This window comes from Mirounga angustirostris, unplaced genomic scaffold (genome assembly GCF_029215605.1).
Source record: "Mirounga angustirostris isolate CCGP_5_RB_7025 unplaced genomic scaffold, mMirAng1.0.hap1 SCAF_3, whole genome shotgun sequence".
NCBI lineage: Eukaryota > Metazoa > Chordata > Mammalia > Carnivora > Phocidae > Mirounga > Mirounga angustirostris.
The window spans coordinates 71,479,031-71,493,888 of record NW_026991711.1 but is presented as its reverse complement, the minus strand read 5'-3'; the positions used below and the strand labels follow the sequence as shown (position 1 = coordinate 71,493,888).

Here is a 14,858-nt window from a genome sequence, read left to right as displayed (position 1 = left end):
TTTGCCTTCATCCCCTTCTCTTTCTGATTTTTAACTGTTTGAAAAATTACTAATTGCCTAGAAAGATCAAGTCCGCTAAGGCTTTTATGCAAATATGCCCAGGAGAAAGATCTGCCCCAAACCCCAATTTTAATTACTTAAGCCACTTGAATGGTTTCTGCCTGTCAGCCTCGGCAAGCGATTCCACAATTACATCTCAATTACAAAGATACCATCAAATGGGGCAAATTTGTTCATGGCACACCAATTTGAAAATGAGCCATTGGTGGTCCCCAGCAGCAACCAGTACCCAGGGGAGGAGTTACGTGGAGGAAAGACCGTATACTTCACGCCTGTAGATATTTGTACTTCTCAGGAACGTAGAGAGCCAGTATCTGAGCGGAGCCAAGTCCCTCGGGCCCCTGCCATAGGGCTCAGCCCAGAGTACCCCTGGAAGCCCAGGCTCTTCTTTTGTGTTTCCTGCGTCCTCCCCAGGCGTGCCTGCGGCGTGCAGAGGCGCATCCGCACTCGGGGGAGGGTGGGAGCGGCCGCGGCGCCCGGGCAGGGCGGGCTGCTCGCCTCCTGGGGAGCTGGCACTGGGCAATGCTCGATTGTTATGCGACTATTGATTTGCCGCTCTCTGAGGATTCCCGTGGCAAAGTGACCCTCCCTGCCGCCTGTCTGCCCTCCCTCCCTGGCTCCCGCCCTGCCCCTCCCCGCAGCAGGATCCTAACGCGGCCGCGCGGCGCTCCTCCTCCCGTTCCTCCGGCTCCGGATTCCTGAAGTTATTAGGAGAAATAAGGTAGACGAGGGGACCACATGGAAGTTGTGACAGCTCCCGGCGGCGCACCCCTCTCGCCTGAGCCATTACCTCGCCTTAGGAATTACCCGCTGACACGTTGAATGAAGGAGGGCCCCTTGCCAGCCAGCCTGCCGGGATGGGCCATTGCTGCTGCAAGCCTTATAACTGCCTTCAGTGCCTGGACAAGACGGTACTTTGCCTTCCCTCTCCCCCCCCTCCCCCCCTCCCCCCCCCTCCTTTGAAAGAGCAGAGAGAAAGCCTGAGCCAGCCACCTCTGTCTCTCTCCCCTCGCATGTGTGTGCGCTTTGTTGGCGAGCCCGAGGCTGCCCTTACTGGTTCCAGCGTGCTGAAGTGTGCGTGCCGTTCGCAGAAACATTTGGTCTCACCTACTCTGCAGTGCCTTACATAATTCTCTATTCCTACAGTCTCAGATGCAGCTGTTGCATTTTCCCGAAACAGCAGGGCTCCGCTCAAACATCTTGAAATCCAGACTGCCAAGAAATCCTTGCAGTATTCCTAATGCATTGTAATGTACCTGTGAAACCTAAGGCATTCCGGTTGGGAATTTAGATTAGCCAGACATGCTTCTCTTGGCCAACTGCTAACTTTGAAAGTTTCCCACTCTTTTTTATAAACAGTCTCCATCCTTGTAATTTATATTCTTAGGTCAGAGAAGAAAGCACCAGTATCGTTGTATTCGCTGTACTTCTTTGCATCACGTAGGGGTGACTAACATAGAGGTGAAACCTGAAGCAGCCCCAGAGTCGGAGGGTGTGTTCAAGTCTTCGCTGGAAGGAAATTTCACAGCCAGGGACCTGAGAATAGAGCAGGAGCAAGTGAGAACTGTATGACAATTCCAACACAAAGCCTTTCTTTGCTCTTGACATTTGCCTGTGAGCTTACAGAGAGGTTGGGGGATGCTGTTAATTTCACTACTAGAAGTATGTTGGCAAGAAATCTCGTCTCTGTGATGTTTTTTTCTCACATACATTTGGATTTCTCCAAGATGCATGAAATGGGATTTAATAAAGGGTTGAAATTGCCTCTTCTCTGCCCACATGGGCATCGGCTATATAGATAGCTTGAGGTATAGTGTGTGACCAGGTAAAGGAAAATAAATAGCTTGATATGAAACTCATTACAAGGAGGTCACTTGGGAACATCTTCGTTATCAGTTCTGTTTATGAACTTTGACCTAGGAAAATTACACTGATATTTTAAAAGTTACCGGGTACTTTTTTTCCTATAGGAGTAACTATTTTAATGGGTTTTGCTTTTACTACCATGAGTATGACCTAAAATATTTATATAAACATTTATGAGCTTTTAACAAATAGAAATAAAAGACATTTGCCCTCAATTATCTGCAAATTCAATATTGAAGCGATTAAGCCCTTTTTCAAGAGAAGTGGTCACAAAGGGCCCCGTAAGACTCTGTCCTTTCTAGTTGTTGATTAGTAATCCGGGTGGGGTATGGCATTGCCTTATTAAGTCAATTAAGGAAGCTTTGTCACGATAGTTGTAATACAAGGGAAGGGTTTACTGCATGTCCAACAATAGTATAATGTTCATATTCCTAAGTCATGGTACAAAAATTTTAGAAATAGAAGCTGTAATCAGCTGGCCTTCTTTGAGAAAATATAAAGTGAACCCATCCTCCTTTTTTGTTTCAAATCAAATTCTTAAAAATAATCATCTCTGTGTCATTCTTTAATTTGGAGATTTTGGAAGACAATTAAATAGTATGTCTTCTCATCCAGCAGTGTGATGTTTAAGTAACTTTTAAATGTTTTCACTTTGAAACTTCAAACTTAATACCAATTATTCTTTGCTGATGAAAACTTAAAAACTGCATCTATCAACTTTCTCATTACGTGTACACCACGTGTCTTGTGTCTTAACTTTCCTTTGCCATAGTTCAGAGCAGTATCCCCAGGGGAGGTTTTGAAACTATATATTCACAGGTGCTCATTTTAGGAATTGAGGATTTTCTTTTTTTAAATTAAAAAAGTCATTGCTTTATTTAGTCAACTGCTTTTAAGGATACCTTCACAGGCAGCACGCCAAAATCATTTGTCTGTTCAGCGGTTACCTATTGGGCCAGGCGTTGGATGCTGAGAGTATTATGGGATCCACTCCAGTCTCCAGCTTCTTTGAATCCCAAGGTAAAATCCATCAGTCTGTTAATTTGCTTTAACAGTCCCAGCATCAACATTTCAAAGAGGCCTGATTAAATTATTGATAAATCTTGCTTCCTTTAGACCAGCCTAATAAACCTTAAAAAAGAAGAAGAAAGAAACATTTCCTCAGAACTTTATATGGGTACAAAATGAAAAACTTAATTTTGGGAACTCAATTTTGAAATGTGAAAACATCTTTAATTATTAGTACAGCTTAGAGATGTTCTGAAAAGAGTCATAGGACAACTAAAGATACTTTTAAGTAACAGTTTCAGAGATGGGGCTAAGAAGTATAAACCCAAAGATGCTTATTTAGCATTCATTTACTGGGAGAAACTATAGAATCTTGTGTGAAGTATAAAATAAATACAAATGTGTTAAACGAACAAATGGTTTTTTAAAGCTGTTTGTGCTTTATGTATCTTCAGCTTTTCAAAAAATCTATTCGTTGACAATATTTCTTGCTGGTTTACAGTATTTACAAGATTTATTGCCCAGTTATTATGGGGGCTATCAAAGAATTCTCAGAAGGGCACAGCCTGCCCTGTAGAGCTTACCAGTTCTTTGGTGGGTTGTATTTCCATCTTTCCCAGAGAAATTGCAAGCTGGGTAGGCAACAATAACACATGTGGAGCAATTAACACATTAATACAAGACTGGAGTATAATGAAGTGAAAGTCATGTGGTACTGCCCATACCTGTTTCTGGAATCTAGTGAAAGGAGAAATCCATGCTGGAATCTCAGGCAAGGTTTCTTGGAAAAAATGGAACATGAATTGCACTTGGAGGGATGGGGTGGAGTTTTAATGAACTGTGTGAGGAACAAGAATGTAATTCTAAGCAAGGAGTGCATAAGTAAAGGTACTTTAGCCCAGTTTGATGAAAGATGAGAATAAACACAGCGGGAGACCCAAGCACATAGGGAGTGTGGGGAAATATTTTCCAGGCTGAAAGCCAGACCCAAGTTTTTTAACTTGAGTTATAAGCAGTAGAAATCAATCTTGGGATTTTGAACACAGAGGTAATCTGTAGAAAGACTCGTTCTATGGGTATTTTGAAAAGGAAGGGGTGATCAGGGAAGGCCACTGGGACACCCAGATGGACTTCAAAGTCTGTTCCACCTGTGGACTCACGTGGTGCAGGATCAAGCCAACACTTCTGCACACACAGAAACTCCTTACCCTTAGCCTGAGGGTAAGGGCTGATCAGGGCTGATCATTCGTAGGAGCATTGAGTTATTGAGAGAAATAAACTCGATGTAAACGAGAGTGCCAACTTGTTTTTTAACAATAAGAAATGCCACTGACAAGCAGATAAATGATAACAAGCCTGAGAAACATGTATTTCTTTTTAGAGTCAAAAGTCCAGCTTCGTAAGAAGCTTTGATGAGAATGGAACCTGAGCCAGCGAGTTATGGTCTTTAGGCATTCAGTGTCTTCAGAGCCTACGTGTCCATGTCCCATCACCCCTCCAGCCGAAAATGTACTTGAGAAGGCTACATGATGGTCACCTGTCTTGGTGACTCCTTCTTCTAAGCTCCTTTTGCTCCCTCTACTACAAGGCACCTTGTCTTGCAGGCTTAGGTGCTGTCCTATCCCCTTGGCGGTTACTTTGCATATCTCCACCCTAACCTTATATGTGTTGGTTATAATCGCAAAGGCTGATCTTACTTACCTTTTCTCTAAATTGCTGGTAGGGGTTGGGGTTTGGAGAAGACACCTCACTGTTCTTCCCGGGCATCTGGTACCTGACAGTAATAAATTTGGGAAGGTGATAAGATAAAATCCAGGAAGGTCAAGAAACTTCTGTAGTGATACATAAATGGATTAAAAATCATGGCACTGGCTAATTTTCCTTTCTTCTGCTTACTCTGAGATCCAGAATTTCCCAGCATTACTTCTTTGGATTCACGTTCCTTCACCTTGGGCCCCGTAAGACTCTGTCCTTTCTAGTTGTTGATTAGTAATCCGGGTGGGGTATGGCATTGCCTTATTAAGTCAGCGTCTTAGGAAGCTAGATGTTTTATAATCACCGATACACAGGAAAAAGGCTAGGGTAATGCACCGTAAGTTGAGACTTTCTCATTTCTTTTAAAACAAGGTGTGGTTTTGCTCATTTTTCACACAAGTAGACACTGACATGTAATTAAGAATATTAAATGTGAGTGATACTTTCCCTTGACCAGTCTATATTAAATTTTATTGCAGAGTGGAAGAGCAGATAGAAAAATACAGTGCCCTGTGTTAATTATATGTGAAAGAAATAATACTTATTGACCAAGTCAAAGCAGGCCATCAGTGCTGCCTTAAAGCCATAATAACTGAAATGAAAAACAAAAGGTCAGTCCACCTCCCAAAGGAATTTTCCACAGAGCTGTATTATGAATCTGGCCAGTCTTCCCAGTATTAATATTGAAAATGAATGCAGCGTTCACAAAAGGTGTTATGAAAACAACACTGAAGACTTACATGTTCTGTTGATGTCACCTTGTGGCTGGTTCATTTTGAAATACAAGAGAAAATATTTCCCTATTAAAACAAAGTTCTGCCATGTAGAATTAAACCCTAACCTGAACTCATGGAGCCATGGGTGAAAAGCAGTATTGTTTCTGGGAAGAATGAAAAACTCCTTAACCTCTTTGTAATTTCATGTGTATGTACATCATTTTGAATTTCAGATATTCACAATAAAAAGGATCTGGAAGTTTCTTCAAATAGCAGAATTCTATAGATTTCTTATTTAATTCCCTGTATGGTTCTTTTGTTTGGCCCGTGAAAAGGTGGCCCAGCTTGCATAGTTGAATTGGTTTTATCTGCATTGACTCCAGGGCGGGCTAAAAAGATAAGAGAAATGAGAAATTAGTTGGTAGTCTGTGGGCTTACATGTATATATTTTTTAATTTGTGTTTGTGTGTGTGTGTGTTTGTGTGTGTCTGTGTGTATCCCTCTTTTTAAAAGAGAAATCTGGTGGGGAAGAGACAGCTGATCAAAACACTCAGAACTGCAGTGAATTTTATGAATTTGCCATCAGTCCCCTTGCAGCTGATCAACAACTCCGTCAGGGAGAATCACAGACCAGAGGCAGGAACAAGGGGAGAAAAAGAGAAGGACCCATATAATAGGGTGATACAGGTTTCCAGAAATAGCCTCCGGTGCTGTTTTGTGTCATGGTCCTCCTGGCTTTCGCCTGGGGGGGCTCCCACATTCCTCCTGCGTGTTCATCCTCCAGGCTCAGGAATTCTCTGGAGACAGCCCTGCCTGCTTGAGTTCTATCGAATTGTTTTATAATTGCATCTTCACTTACTGACTCTCTGGGAGACTCTTCAACTCCTTGAAGGCGGAAATATCCTGCCTGCTATGTCCGCCTGGTACATAGTAGGCACTGAGTGAATCTGTGCTGTTTTGTATGAATTCCCTATCCCTGGATTGACCAGTTGGGGTGAAGGCACCTCAGATTCCCCCAACGTTCAGCTTTAATAAGAAGCAGAATGTTCTGTTGGTTTCTGATTCAAGGAGGAGCTTGCTTAGGTGGCGGGCTGCCCAAGTGTAGAATTGCCTGGGCAATGCTAACAAGGAGTGGCATTTTCACTTCCTATTACCACCAAGTTCACATGGGTAGCATCAGCCACTTGAACAGATAACTCCCATTGACCAAGCACATTAAAATAACAGAGAGTGGCAGGCTGGCTTGGGGCTTGGCCACACATTCAGTTACTTGAAGCTAGTGGAATGATTAGCAGGTTGTATGCTTTGCCAGCCTTGTGTCTCTAGGAAAGATTAAAGGCAGCATTCCCCCCAGAGTCTGGGGGCACCTTGAGCACGGAGATCCATATGGAGAAGAAATGTAGGCTTTGCTGTAGCAGACTTGTGGTGGTATGTTCGGAGCCGGAGGTAGAAGGGGAGAGTTGGATGTTTTATGGGGCTCATCTCAGATTCCATCTGTGAATACAGCGAACCACACTAAAGAGAATAGAGAACTCAGTGTGCGAAAGAGAGGTACGTGACCAAATAAAAGAGGTGGCTAAGAAGACACAGCTGTTGGTATGGAGCTTAGATGAATGTTCCCCAAGGGTCCATTTCCAGTTAAGCCTGTCATAGAGTAAACAGTAATTGTAGAGGAATGGCCTTTTGGACTTGGCGATTTCTGGACTGTATCACTGGGATAGTTTGGATGGTTAATACTGAGTTCTATTTTTAGGCTTTTGGAGTGAAAGCAGGAGCTCATGTGCTTGGCACAAGTTAGGAATTTTCCACTCATTCCCCATGTAGGGAAGCACTGATCTCACACTGGGCCGTCGGAGGAGGCCTTGCTCATATTTCAGTCATCCCACCATGTCATCACGCTGCACTGGCTTAGGTTGGGGAGCGAAGGGGAGCAGTGGCATGAGATCCTTTCAAAGGGAGTCTTTGGGGCGGCCTTCCTCCTGGGTATTCAACAGAACCTATGGGCCTTGCAAGATCACTGCAGGACTCTGTTGAGCTGTGATGGATGGAAGGGTAACTTAGAGTCAGGTGGAGAGAATGGAAGGTTTCTTGAGGTTCCCTTCTTGCCTTAAGGAAGGGAGTTCTACAGTCCTCACTGTTGACTCACTCCATCGCAGGGCAGCACTACGTCATTCTGCAGGAAACAAAAAGTAACTTCACTGATGCAGAAAATTCATAAATTAGAAGAGTTGGTATCATTTCAAAAACAAGCACTTAAGAAAGAAAGATTGTCGCCAATCCGCACAGCCTGGCCTGAGCGAGCGGCGCTGGGCTGAGCCTGCATCTTCAGGAGGAATGTATTAGCAGGCCACCAGCAGGGGTCAGGGACAGCTGATGGGAAAAGCTGAACAGCTACCCTATCAGAAGTTACAGCCCCCGGTAGGCTATACGAGATAGGTCCTTGCACGCGACCAACCAATCAATACCATGGAGACGTGTTGCTAATTCCAGTGGTAGGATGGGGTGTGAATACAACCAAGGAATTTTTTTTTTTTTTAAAGTAGTCAGGAGCTGACACTGACTCTCTCAAACTTAGGTATGAAAACTCTGTGCTCATATCCCATCTGAGGATCCATGCAACTTGGATCTTGATGCTGTATCTCTAGAAGCATGGGTAGGAGGGGCCCTCTCCGTGTGTTCGTGCTTGGCGAAGGGTGTGGACTCCGGCTTCGCCGTTTCCTAGCCAGTCGTGCAGGGGCTGGTTGCTGAGCCGTGGAGCCCCAGTTGCATCCTCCACACAGGGAATTAGAACCCAGGACCCACTTGACAGCATTTGGAGGACTAAGTGAAGTGAAGGGCTTACCCAGCGCTGTGCCTGGCATAGGTAAAGTGTTTGGAAAGGGTCACACTAATACTAGTGTAGTAATTAGCCAGACCTTCCCAGAGTTTAGTTGTTCTCCTTGACATTTACGTCTTCAGGTTTGTTGCTAATCTTTCGCAGCTGATCGATCCTTCCTTAGTATGCTACTTGATGACTATAGTTTGAAACTGGTTGGTATTATAGGCTATGCTTGCAAAAGGGTGGTGAGGCAGGTGGGGTTGGGTTATCTTCCTTCAGTCTTCCCAAAATGGAGAGGGTGCAGGATCTATAGTCTCACTGTCCTCTGCCTATTTCTTGCTTCTTATATTCCCTCAGTGTGTTTTTCCTAAAGCAAAGATGGGTGGAGCAGGCCTGGCTGTCAGTACCAGCATTAGCTTTTCACCAGAGTGATTCAAGTCTGAAGGTCACCCGCAATCCCTACCATCATCAGCACTGTCTCCAGCTGAGGCCTGTCCTCCTTACTGGACCTCTAAGCCACTCCTTCCCCAAATGTCTTATTCTCCTGTGGCTGGAAAGTGTAGAGTGATCTCTTATAATTTGGGAGCTCGCTGGGCAGGACACTGTTAACATCCACCCAGGGCTTCCTTCCCTGGGGGGAATGTGGGGTGGGGGGGGCGGTGCTACTGTTGGGAGCTGAGGGCAGTGTTGGCTCGCATTAGAGCATTAGAAATTAGAGTTGGTTTGTTGTATTTTAAGTTCTGGTTGTTCACTGCCTAACCTCATCTAAGTCTTTGTATCTTTCGGCACTCTCACTGTGAATACTTCAATAATGCTATTTTGGGACTGATAAGTACAGTACAGTTAACCCTTGAAGGACGCAGGGATTAGGGGCACCGACCCCCTGCACAGCCAAAAATCTGTGTGTAACTTTTGACCCCCCAAAAACTTAACGAGTAATAACCCTGTCGACCGGAAGCTTTACCTATAACAGTTGATTAACACATATTTTATATGTTATATGTATTAGATACGATATTCTAACAATAAACTAGGGAAAAGAAAATACTATTTAAAAAATCACAAGGAAGGGGTGCCTGGGTGGCTCAGTTGGTTGAGTGTCTGACTCTTGATTTCCGCTCAGGTCGTGATCTCAGGGTCCTGAGGGCTCTGCACTCAGCAGGGAGTCTGCTTGAGGATTCTCTCCCCCTCCCTGTGCCCGTCCGCCCCCCCTCACACAAGTACATGCATGCTCTCTCTCTCTCTCTCTCAAATAAATAAATAAATCTTTTTTTTAAAAGGTCAAAAATAAATAAATGAAAATAAATTAAAAATCACAAGGAAGAGAAAATATATGTACAGTACTGTACTGTATTTATCAGAAAAAATTCAAGTGGAAAAGGGGACCCACATAGTTCAAACCCATGTTGTTCAAGGGTCAGCTTTATTTCTGTTCTCTGGCTGTGCTTAGGAACTGAGGATTAAAAATTATTCTTTTTTTAAAGATTTTATTTTTTTAAGTAATCTCTATACCCACCATGGGGCCTGAACTCACAACCCCAAGGTCAAGAGTTGCATCCTTTACCGGCTGAGCCATCTAGACATCCCCAAAAATTATTCTTGATGCTAGAAACAAGTTAATTTTTTCACTAGTTCAAGATTATTTCAGGTACAGAGAAGATTAGCACGGCCCCTGAGCAAGGATGACATGCAAATCAGTACGCATTCCATATTCGGAAAAAAAAAAATATATATATATATATATATATAATTTCAGGGTAAATACTGAAATGTACCCTCTCTGGAATACCAGATTTTCTTAATTTGTAGGAACAAGTTGAAAGTCAGCCGGCCACATTATGCTGTGTTAGAGCAAACATAGAAAATCCCTGTGGTCTGTCTGATTGAACTCTTTCCCTGTTAACCAGACTTCAAACTTAGAATAGAATCAGGGCAGAGCCAAGAAGGTTTTTGTTTTGTTTCGTTTTGTTTTTATTTGAGAGCGAGAGCATGAGTTGGGGGAGGAGCAAAAGGGAGAGGGACAAGCAGACTCTGCCCTGAGCGTAGAGCCCCACGCAGGGCTTGATCCCAGGACCCTGAGATCATGACCTGAGCCGAAATCAAGAGTCAGATGCTTAACCGACTGAGCCACCTAGGCACCCCAAGAAGGTATTTTAAAAAGCAAAACAAAACAAAAAAACAGAGCATAAGAATACACCAATTCTAAACACATTTAGATCCTTAATATGGAGAAGCCCCTAGTATCTGTAGGATGTTATCCAGTTGCAAATGAAATGAAAGGAAAGCAACAGAGTTACAATAACAACTAACATTTATATTAGAGCTTGCTAAGTGTCAGGCAACCTTCTAACTACTTTGCATATATTAATTTCTTCAACCCTCGTCATAACCCTGTGCCGTGGGCATGACACAGAGGCAGCATCGCTTAGTGATTAGGAAAATATCTACTCTCAGGTGTGATTGCTAACCTTCAAGTTCAGGAAAGGCAAAGATACTGTGGGCTGGGATGGAAGGAGTGAGGCTTCGTGAATAAAATGGGGATCCTCAAAGGGTATATTATTGGTACGTTATTCTTTGAAAAAACCAGGGGCTAAGAAGCTTTGATACCTGTGACTAAAATAGCTCTCATTTTATTATGCAAATAGAGTTTTACTTAGGTATTATGAAATTATGACATTGCATAGCAAACACCCTTGGGATGACCTGGGACCGTCCATCCCCTCGACCCAAAGTAGCACACGTGTTACCCAGATGTACACATAGCAACCAGAGACACCAGATTGTACCAGCTGCTGCTTTACATTGGATACGGGTTCTTTGGAGGTGCTGCAATCGGAGTAAAGGAGGTTAAGAAAGAAAGAACATTCACAAGACTCTGATGATATTCAGGCTAGATATCTGGTACACCTTTTAGCTTCAGCTCCCTTTGGAGAAATGTTTGCTCTGGGAGTACATTCTATAGAAGGAAGAGACTTTCTGTGAAGGCCTACATTTTTAGTATCTCTAACGTGAAGAGGATTTATATAGCGCACCTTCCCTCGTTATTATTAGTAACAGTGAAAGCATAACTCGTGTCACTATTTCTGGTGACTCTGTAACCCAGATTACAAATTCAGCATATTTTCGGGTACTCCTGTTTTATGTCAGGGAAGACATATGATCTGAAAACAACTTAGCAGTCATTTAATTACAAATGGCGTTTCTTTGCACTGAAGAACATTTCAAATGGGACTTTTCCTCTCGTTCCTTCTAGTGATGCAGACAGTGCCACAAAAAACTTGGAAATTTTAAATTTTGGTGTTGGTCTCCTTACAAAGAAAAATGTTTCATGTTAAGTTTTCTGTTCAGTATTTATTAGGTAGCCAACCATGGATGTATGGACAAAAGTGTTAAGTGTAAGGGGACAGTTGGAAAAATAAGTACTTGCCCCTCGGAGAAATATGGCATGGATGTCTTCATGGTCAAAAATCTCCTACTAGTGATAATGATTAACAGTGTATAATAATACCTACCAGGGGATTACTGGGCAGGGCATAGGCATGCAAGGAAGTATTGTAGGACGATGTATACCAGAGAACAATACAGAGAAAAGCACAACAAGGGGTATTATTATTACATTGCAAGCTTTGCGATTTGAATGTGATATAAATGAATGAGTCAGACTCTGCTTTGTGATTTTTTTCTATGCTTATATAATGAGAAAATTATCTCCTTAAGGGCTAGACTTATAAATATTTGCTTAATATGATTCATTAATTAAACATGTGAAAGTGCTTATCTAGCATAAAACTAGGGGACTCTCGGTATCCATTTTGTTTTTGCAGAATGAAAGTGCCCTTGTGAAAGAAAAAGAGCTGTCAATCGAACTTGCAAACATCAGGGATGAAGTTGGTAAGTAGGGCATTGACAATGAGGAACATAAAGACTGTCTTTTCCTGATACCTATGAATGTGTGTAACAACAGCAATTATGCCTCGTGTCATCAGCCAAGGCAAGGCTGCCTGGAAAAATGAAGTGTCTTCCCCAGCACAGTGGTGGGTGACTGAAGCCTTGTAGGGAGCCGTAATTTTTACATCTCTGTTGTTAGAAAGCTTCATAACATCACGGTGGAACTCATCTGGCCTCGATTCTGTTCTTCGCAGATGGCAGCACACACATCCGTCTGCGTGGCGTGCTGTGACCAGCACCCCTCCGCCTAGGTCCCCCTGGGGCAGGCAGAGCTCCAAAGGAAGCAGGGTGCTGCAGGGTGCTCTCTGCAATCTATCTCTGCACATATTCCAAGGCTTCCTGCTGCCGTGTACCTTGCCATGAAACACTCTATGATATAGAATGAGATCAGAAGCATAAGCCTGGATGGGTTAAGCATGCTAGGGTTATGTCGAAACTCCTAGTCCTTGGCTGGTTCATGGTATAGCTCACTCTGAACCATAAGAGACCTTGCAGAAGATACGATGATCCCCAGACCGGGGGTGTCCGAGAGATGGATGGGCTTTCACCTCTAAGCCAAAGATCAGACCAAGTATTTTCCATGTTCCAATTTCTTTCTTTTTTTTTTTTTTAAGATGGTATTTCTTTATTTGACAGTGAGAGAGAGCACAAGTAGGCAGAGCGGCAGGCAGAGGGAGACGCAGACTCCCCGCTGAGCCATGAGCCTAATGCAGCGCTCCATCCCAGGACCCTGGGATCATGATCTGAGCCAAAGGCAGACAGATGCTCAACAGACAGCCACCCAGGCGCCCCTCCATGTTCCAGTTTCTTGATCCCATTTGTCTCTTGGGGTTCTGTTCCTCTGTTTCCCCACGAATCAGTCCACAAAGGTGAGATTAGCATGGCCTTTTCCCCCTGGCCTGTTCTCTTCTCTTTACAGAGAGCACTTCACCTCCATCCCGTGTGGCCCTGCAGGCAGCCCGCCAAGTGCAGGTGTGGCTCCCTTCACGAGTGAAGGGCCTTGAACAGTCCCAGCCATTCTTGGCGGATGGTACTGCACCTTTTCCTTCAGGCCAGCCATGCAAATAGGCCTTGAATCTGAAGACCAGACCTCCCTGGGGAACATGGGCCTGAGGATGTGCAGTGGACCCCATAGTGATTTCCGAATGTCGTTTCCCCTCCCCTCTATTTTTTCCCTTTTTTAAAATTGAGGGTTTTTTCTTCACTGTGAGTTTTGTGACTTCTTTTGTTATTGAGGTAGGTCAACAGTGGGCTTTTCTCCCCTCTAGGGAGAGCAGGCCCCTGTGGGAAAGCCATAAAGAACTGTTCCTCCTTCCCAGCCTCGCCTGTGTGTGACCGCGAGCAGCGAGTCTGCCCCAGCTGCAGGGGCCCCAGCCCCTGGCCATCCCCTGACAAGAGCCCAGATGTAGGTTTTCTGGGGGAGGCCTGCCAGGAACCGCAATGGCGGAGTTTCTGAGAGGGGCTCCCGGGAAGTCAGGGGCCACGAGTGGGCGTGTTTCTCGAAATGGTTGAGTTTGTAGATTGTTCTGAGACTTAGTGGTTCTGAGCATGAGCTTTGCAGGCCAATGACCCAAGTTCAGGTAGAGCAAGTTGGCTGACTGCTCTGTCCCTCAGGTTCCCCTTCCTAAAAAGGAAAGTCGATTAAAGGGGATACTGCTGATAAAGCAACCTGTAAAGGAGCTTCTCCCGTTAGGGGTGTAGCAGCTTAAATCTGAAAATAGAGGACAAAGTCTTCCATTGTTGCCTGAATTCCTCCCCCGAGGGATGTCTGCACGCCCATGGATAAGCTTTGGATCTGGGGTGTGCACCCTGACCCAACCAGATAGGGTGTGCCAAATCCAGTGCCACTTCCCTCTGTCCTTTCCTGAAGCTTCTGAAGGCAGCAGGAACCACGCAAGGATTACACTGAGTTTTTGTATTTGAGTCTTACTTGATGTCTGCATTAGTGCTAAGAATAGAATCAGAAATCATCTGCCAAATGAATCAACTGTGGGGTGAGGTGGCGGGTGCAGAAGGCCTTGGCAGCATCAGGGCCTGGACCCTTCCACCCAGCAGTCAGCCCAGGGGATGCTTTTGCAGCACTTCCTGAGCCACTGCAGAGCCTGCATTTGTGAGAGAAGGCGGACAGTGCACTGTGGAGATCTGCTCTTAACTCTAAAGTCCGGGAGTTCTCCGATCTTGGCCAGCAAAGAACACCCCTGAAGGGAGAAGAGAATGAAGCTTAGAAAGCTGACTTTGGAATGATCATCTAGAAAGAGAGATGAGCAACCCTATCTCCTTACCAACAGCCCTACCCTTATTTAGACCCCTGTCAGCAGAGTCAGATGGGGGCCACTGGAGCGGGGAGTCATGAGGGGCCATGGGGGCAGCAGGGGGGAAGGAGGGGGAGCTGGAGCTTCCACATGTTGTGAATTCAGACATGGAAGAGGGAGAAGCTGCAAACAATCAGAAGAGTTTAGGAGCCCTTAACCGCAGATCCCAAAACAGGCCTGGCCTGTGCCACAAATCTAAAAATTACCGCTCGAACTTGTATTCAAGCCCTGAATTCCTTATCTCCTCATAATGTGATGTGTGCTTATCTCCTCATAAGCACACATCAGTTGTTTACATCCTTGGTGGGAATAAATGCAAAGGCTTTTAGTATCTAGCCAGAATCACCTTAACTGGGGGTTCTCAGCCCTCGTGCG

The 14,858-nt window shown here is 44.5% G+C and overlaps 1 protein-coding gene and 1 pseudogene across 2 annotated transcripts in view; both read left to right on the top strand.

Annotated features, from left to right (window-relative positions):
- MTUS2 (microtubule associated scaffold protein 2) overlaps positions 1-14,858 on the top strand; it is a 383,491-nt gene that overhangs the window by 308,218 nt on the left and 60,415 nt on the right. The window contains exons 1-2 of one of the 2 annotated variants that reach the window (XM_045869258.2): positions 703-971; positions 12,048-12,114. In XM_045869258.2, coding sequence (XP_045725214.1) covers positions 918-971; positions 12,048-12,114 — 121 coding nt within the window. In that variant the 5' untranslated portion in view covers positions 703-917. Of the gene's footprint in view, positions 1-702; positions 972-12,047; positions 12,115-14,858 lie in introns of those variants that run through there. The other variant, XM_045869255.2, reaches the window with a different exon arrangement.
- LOC123840065 (U6 spliceosomal RNA) lies at positions 9,840-9,939 on the top strand (annotated as a pseudogene).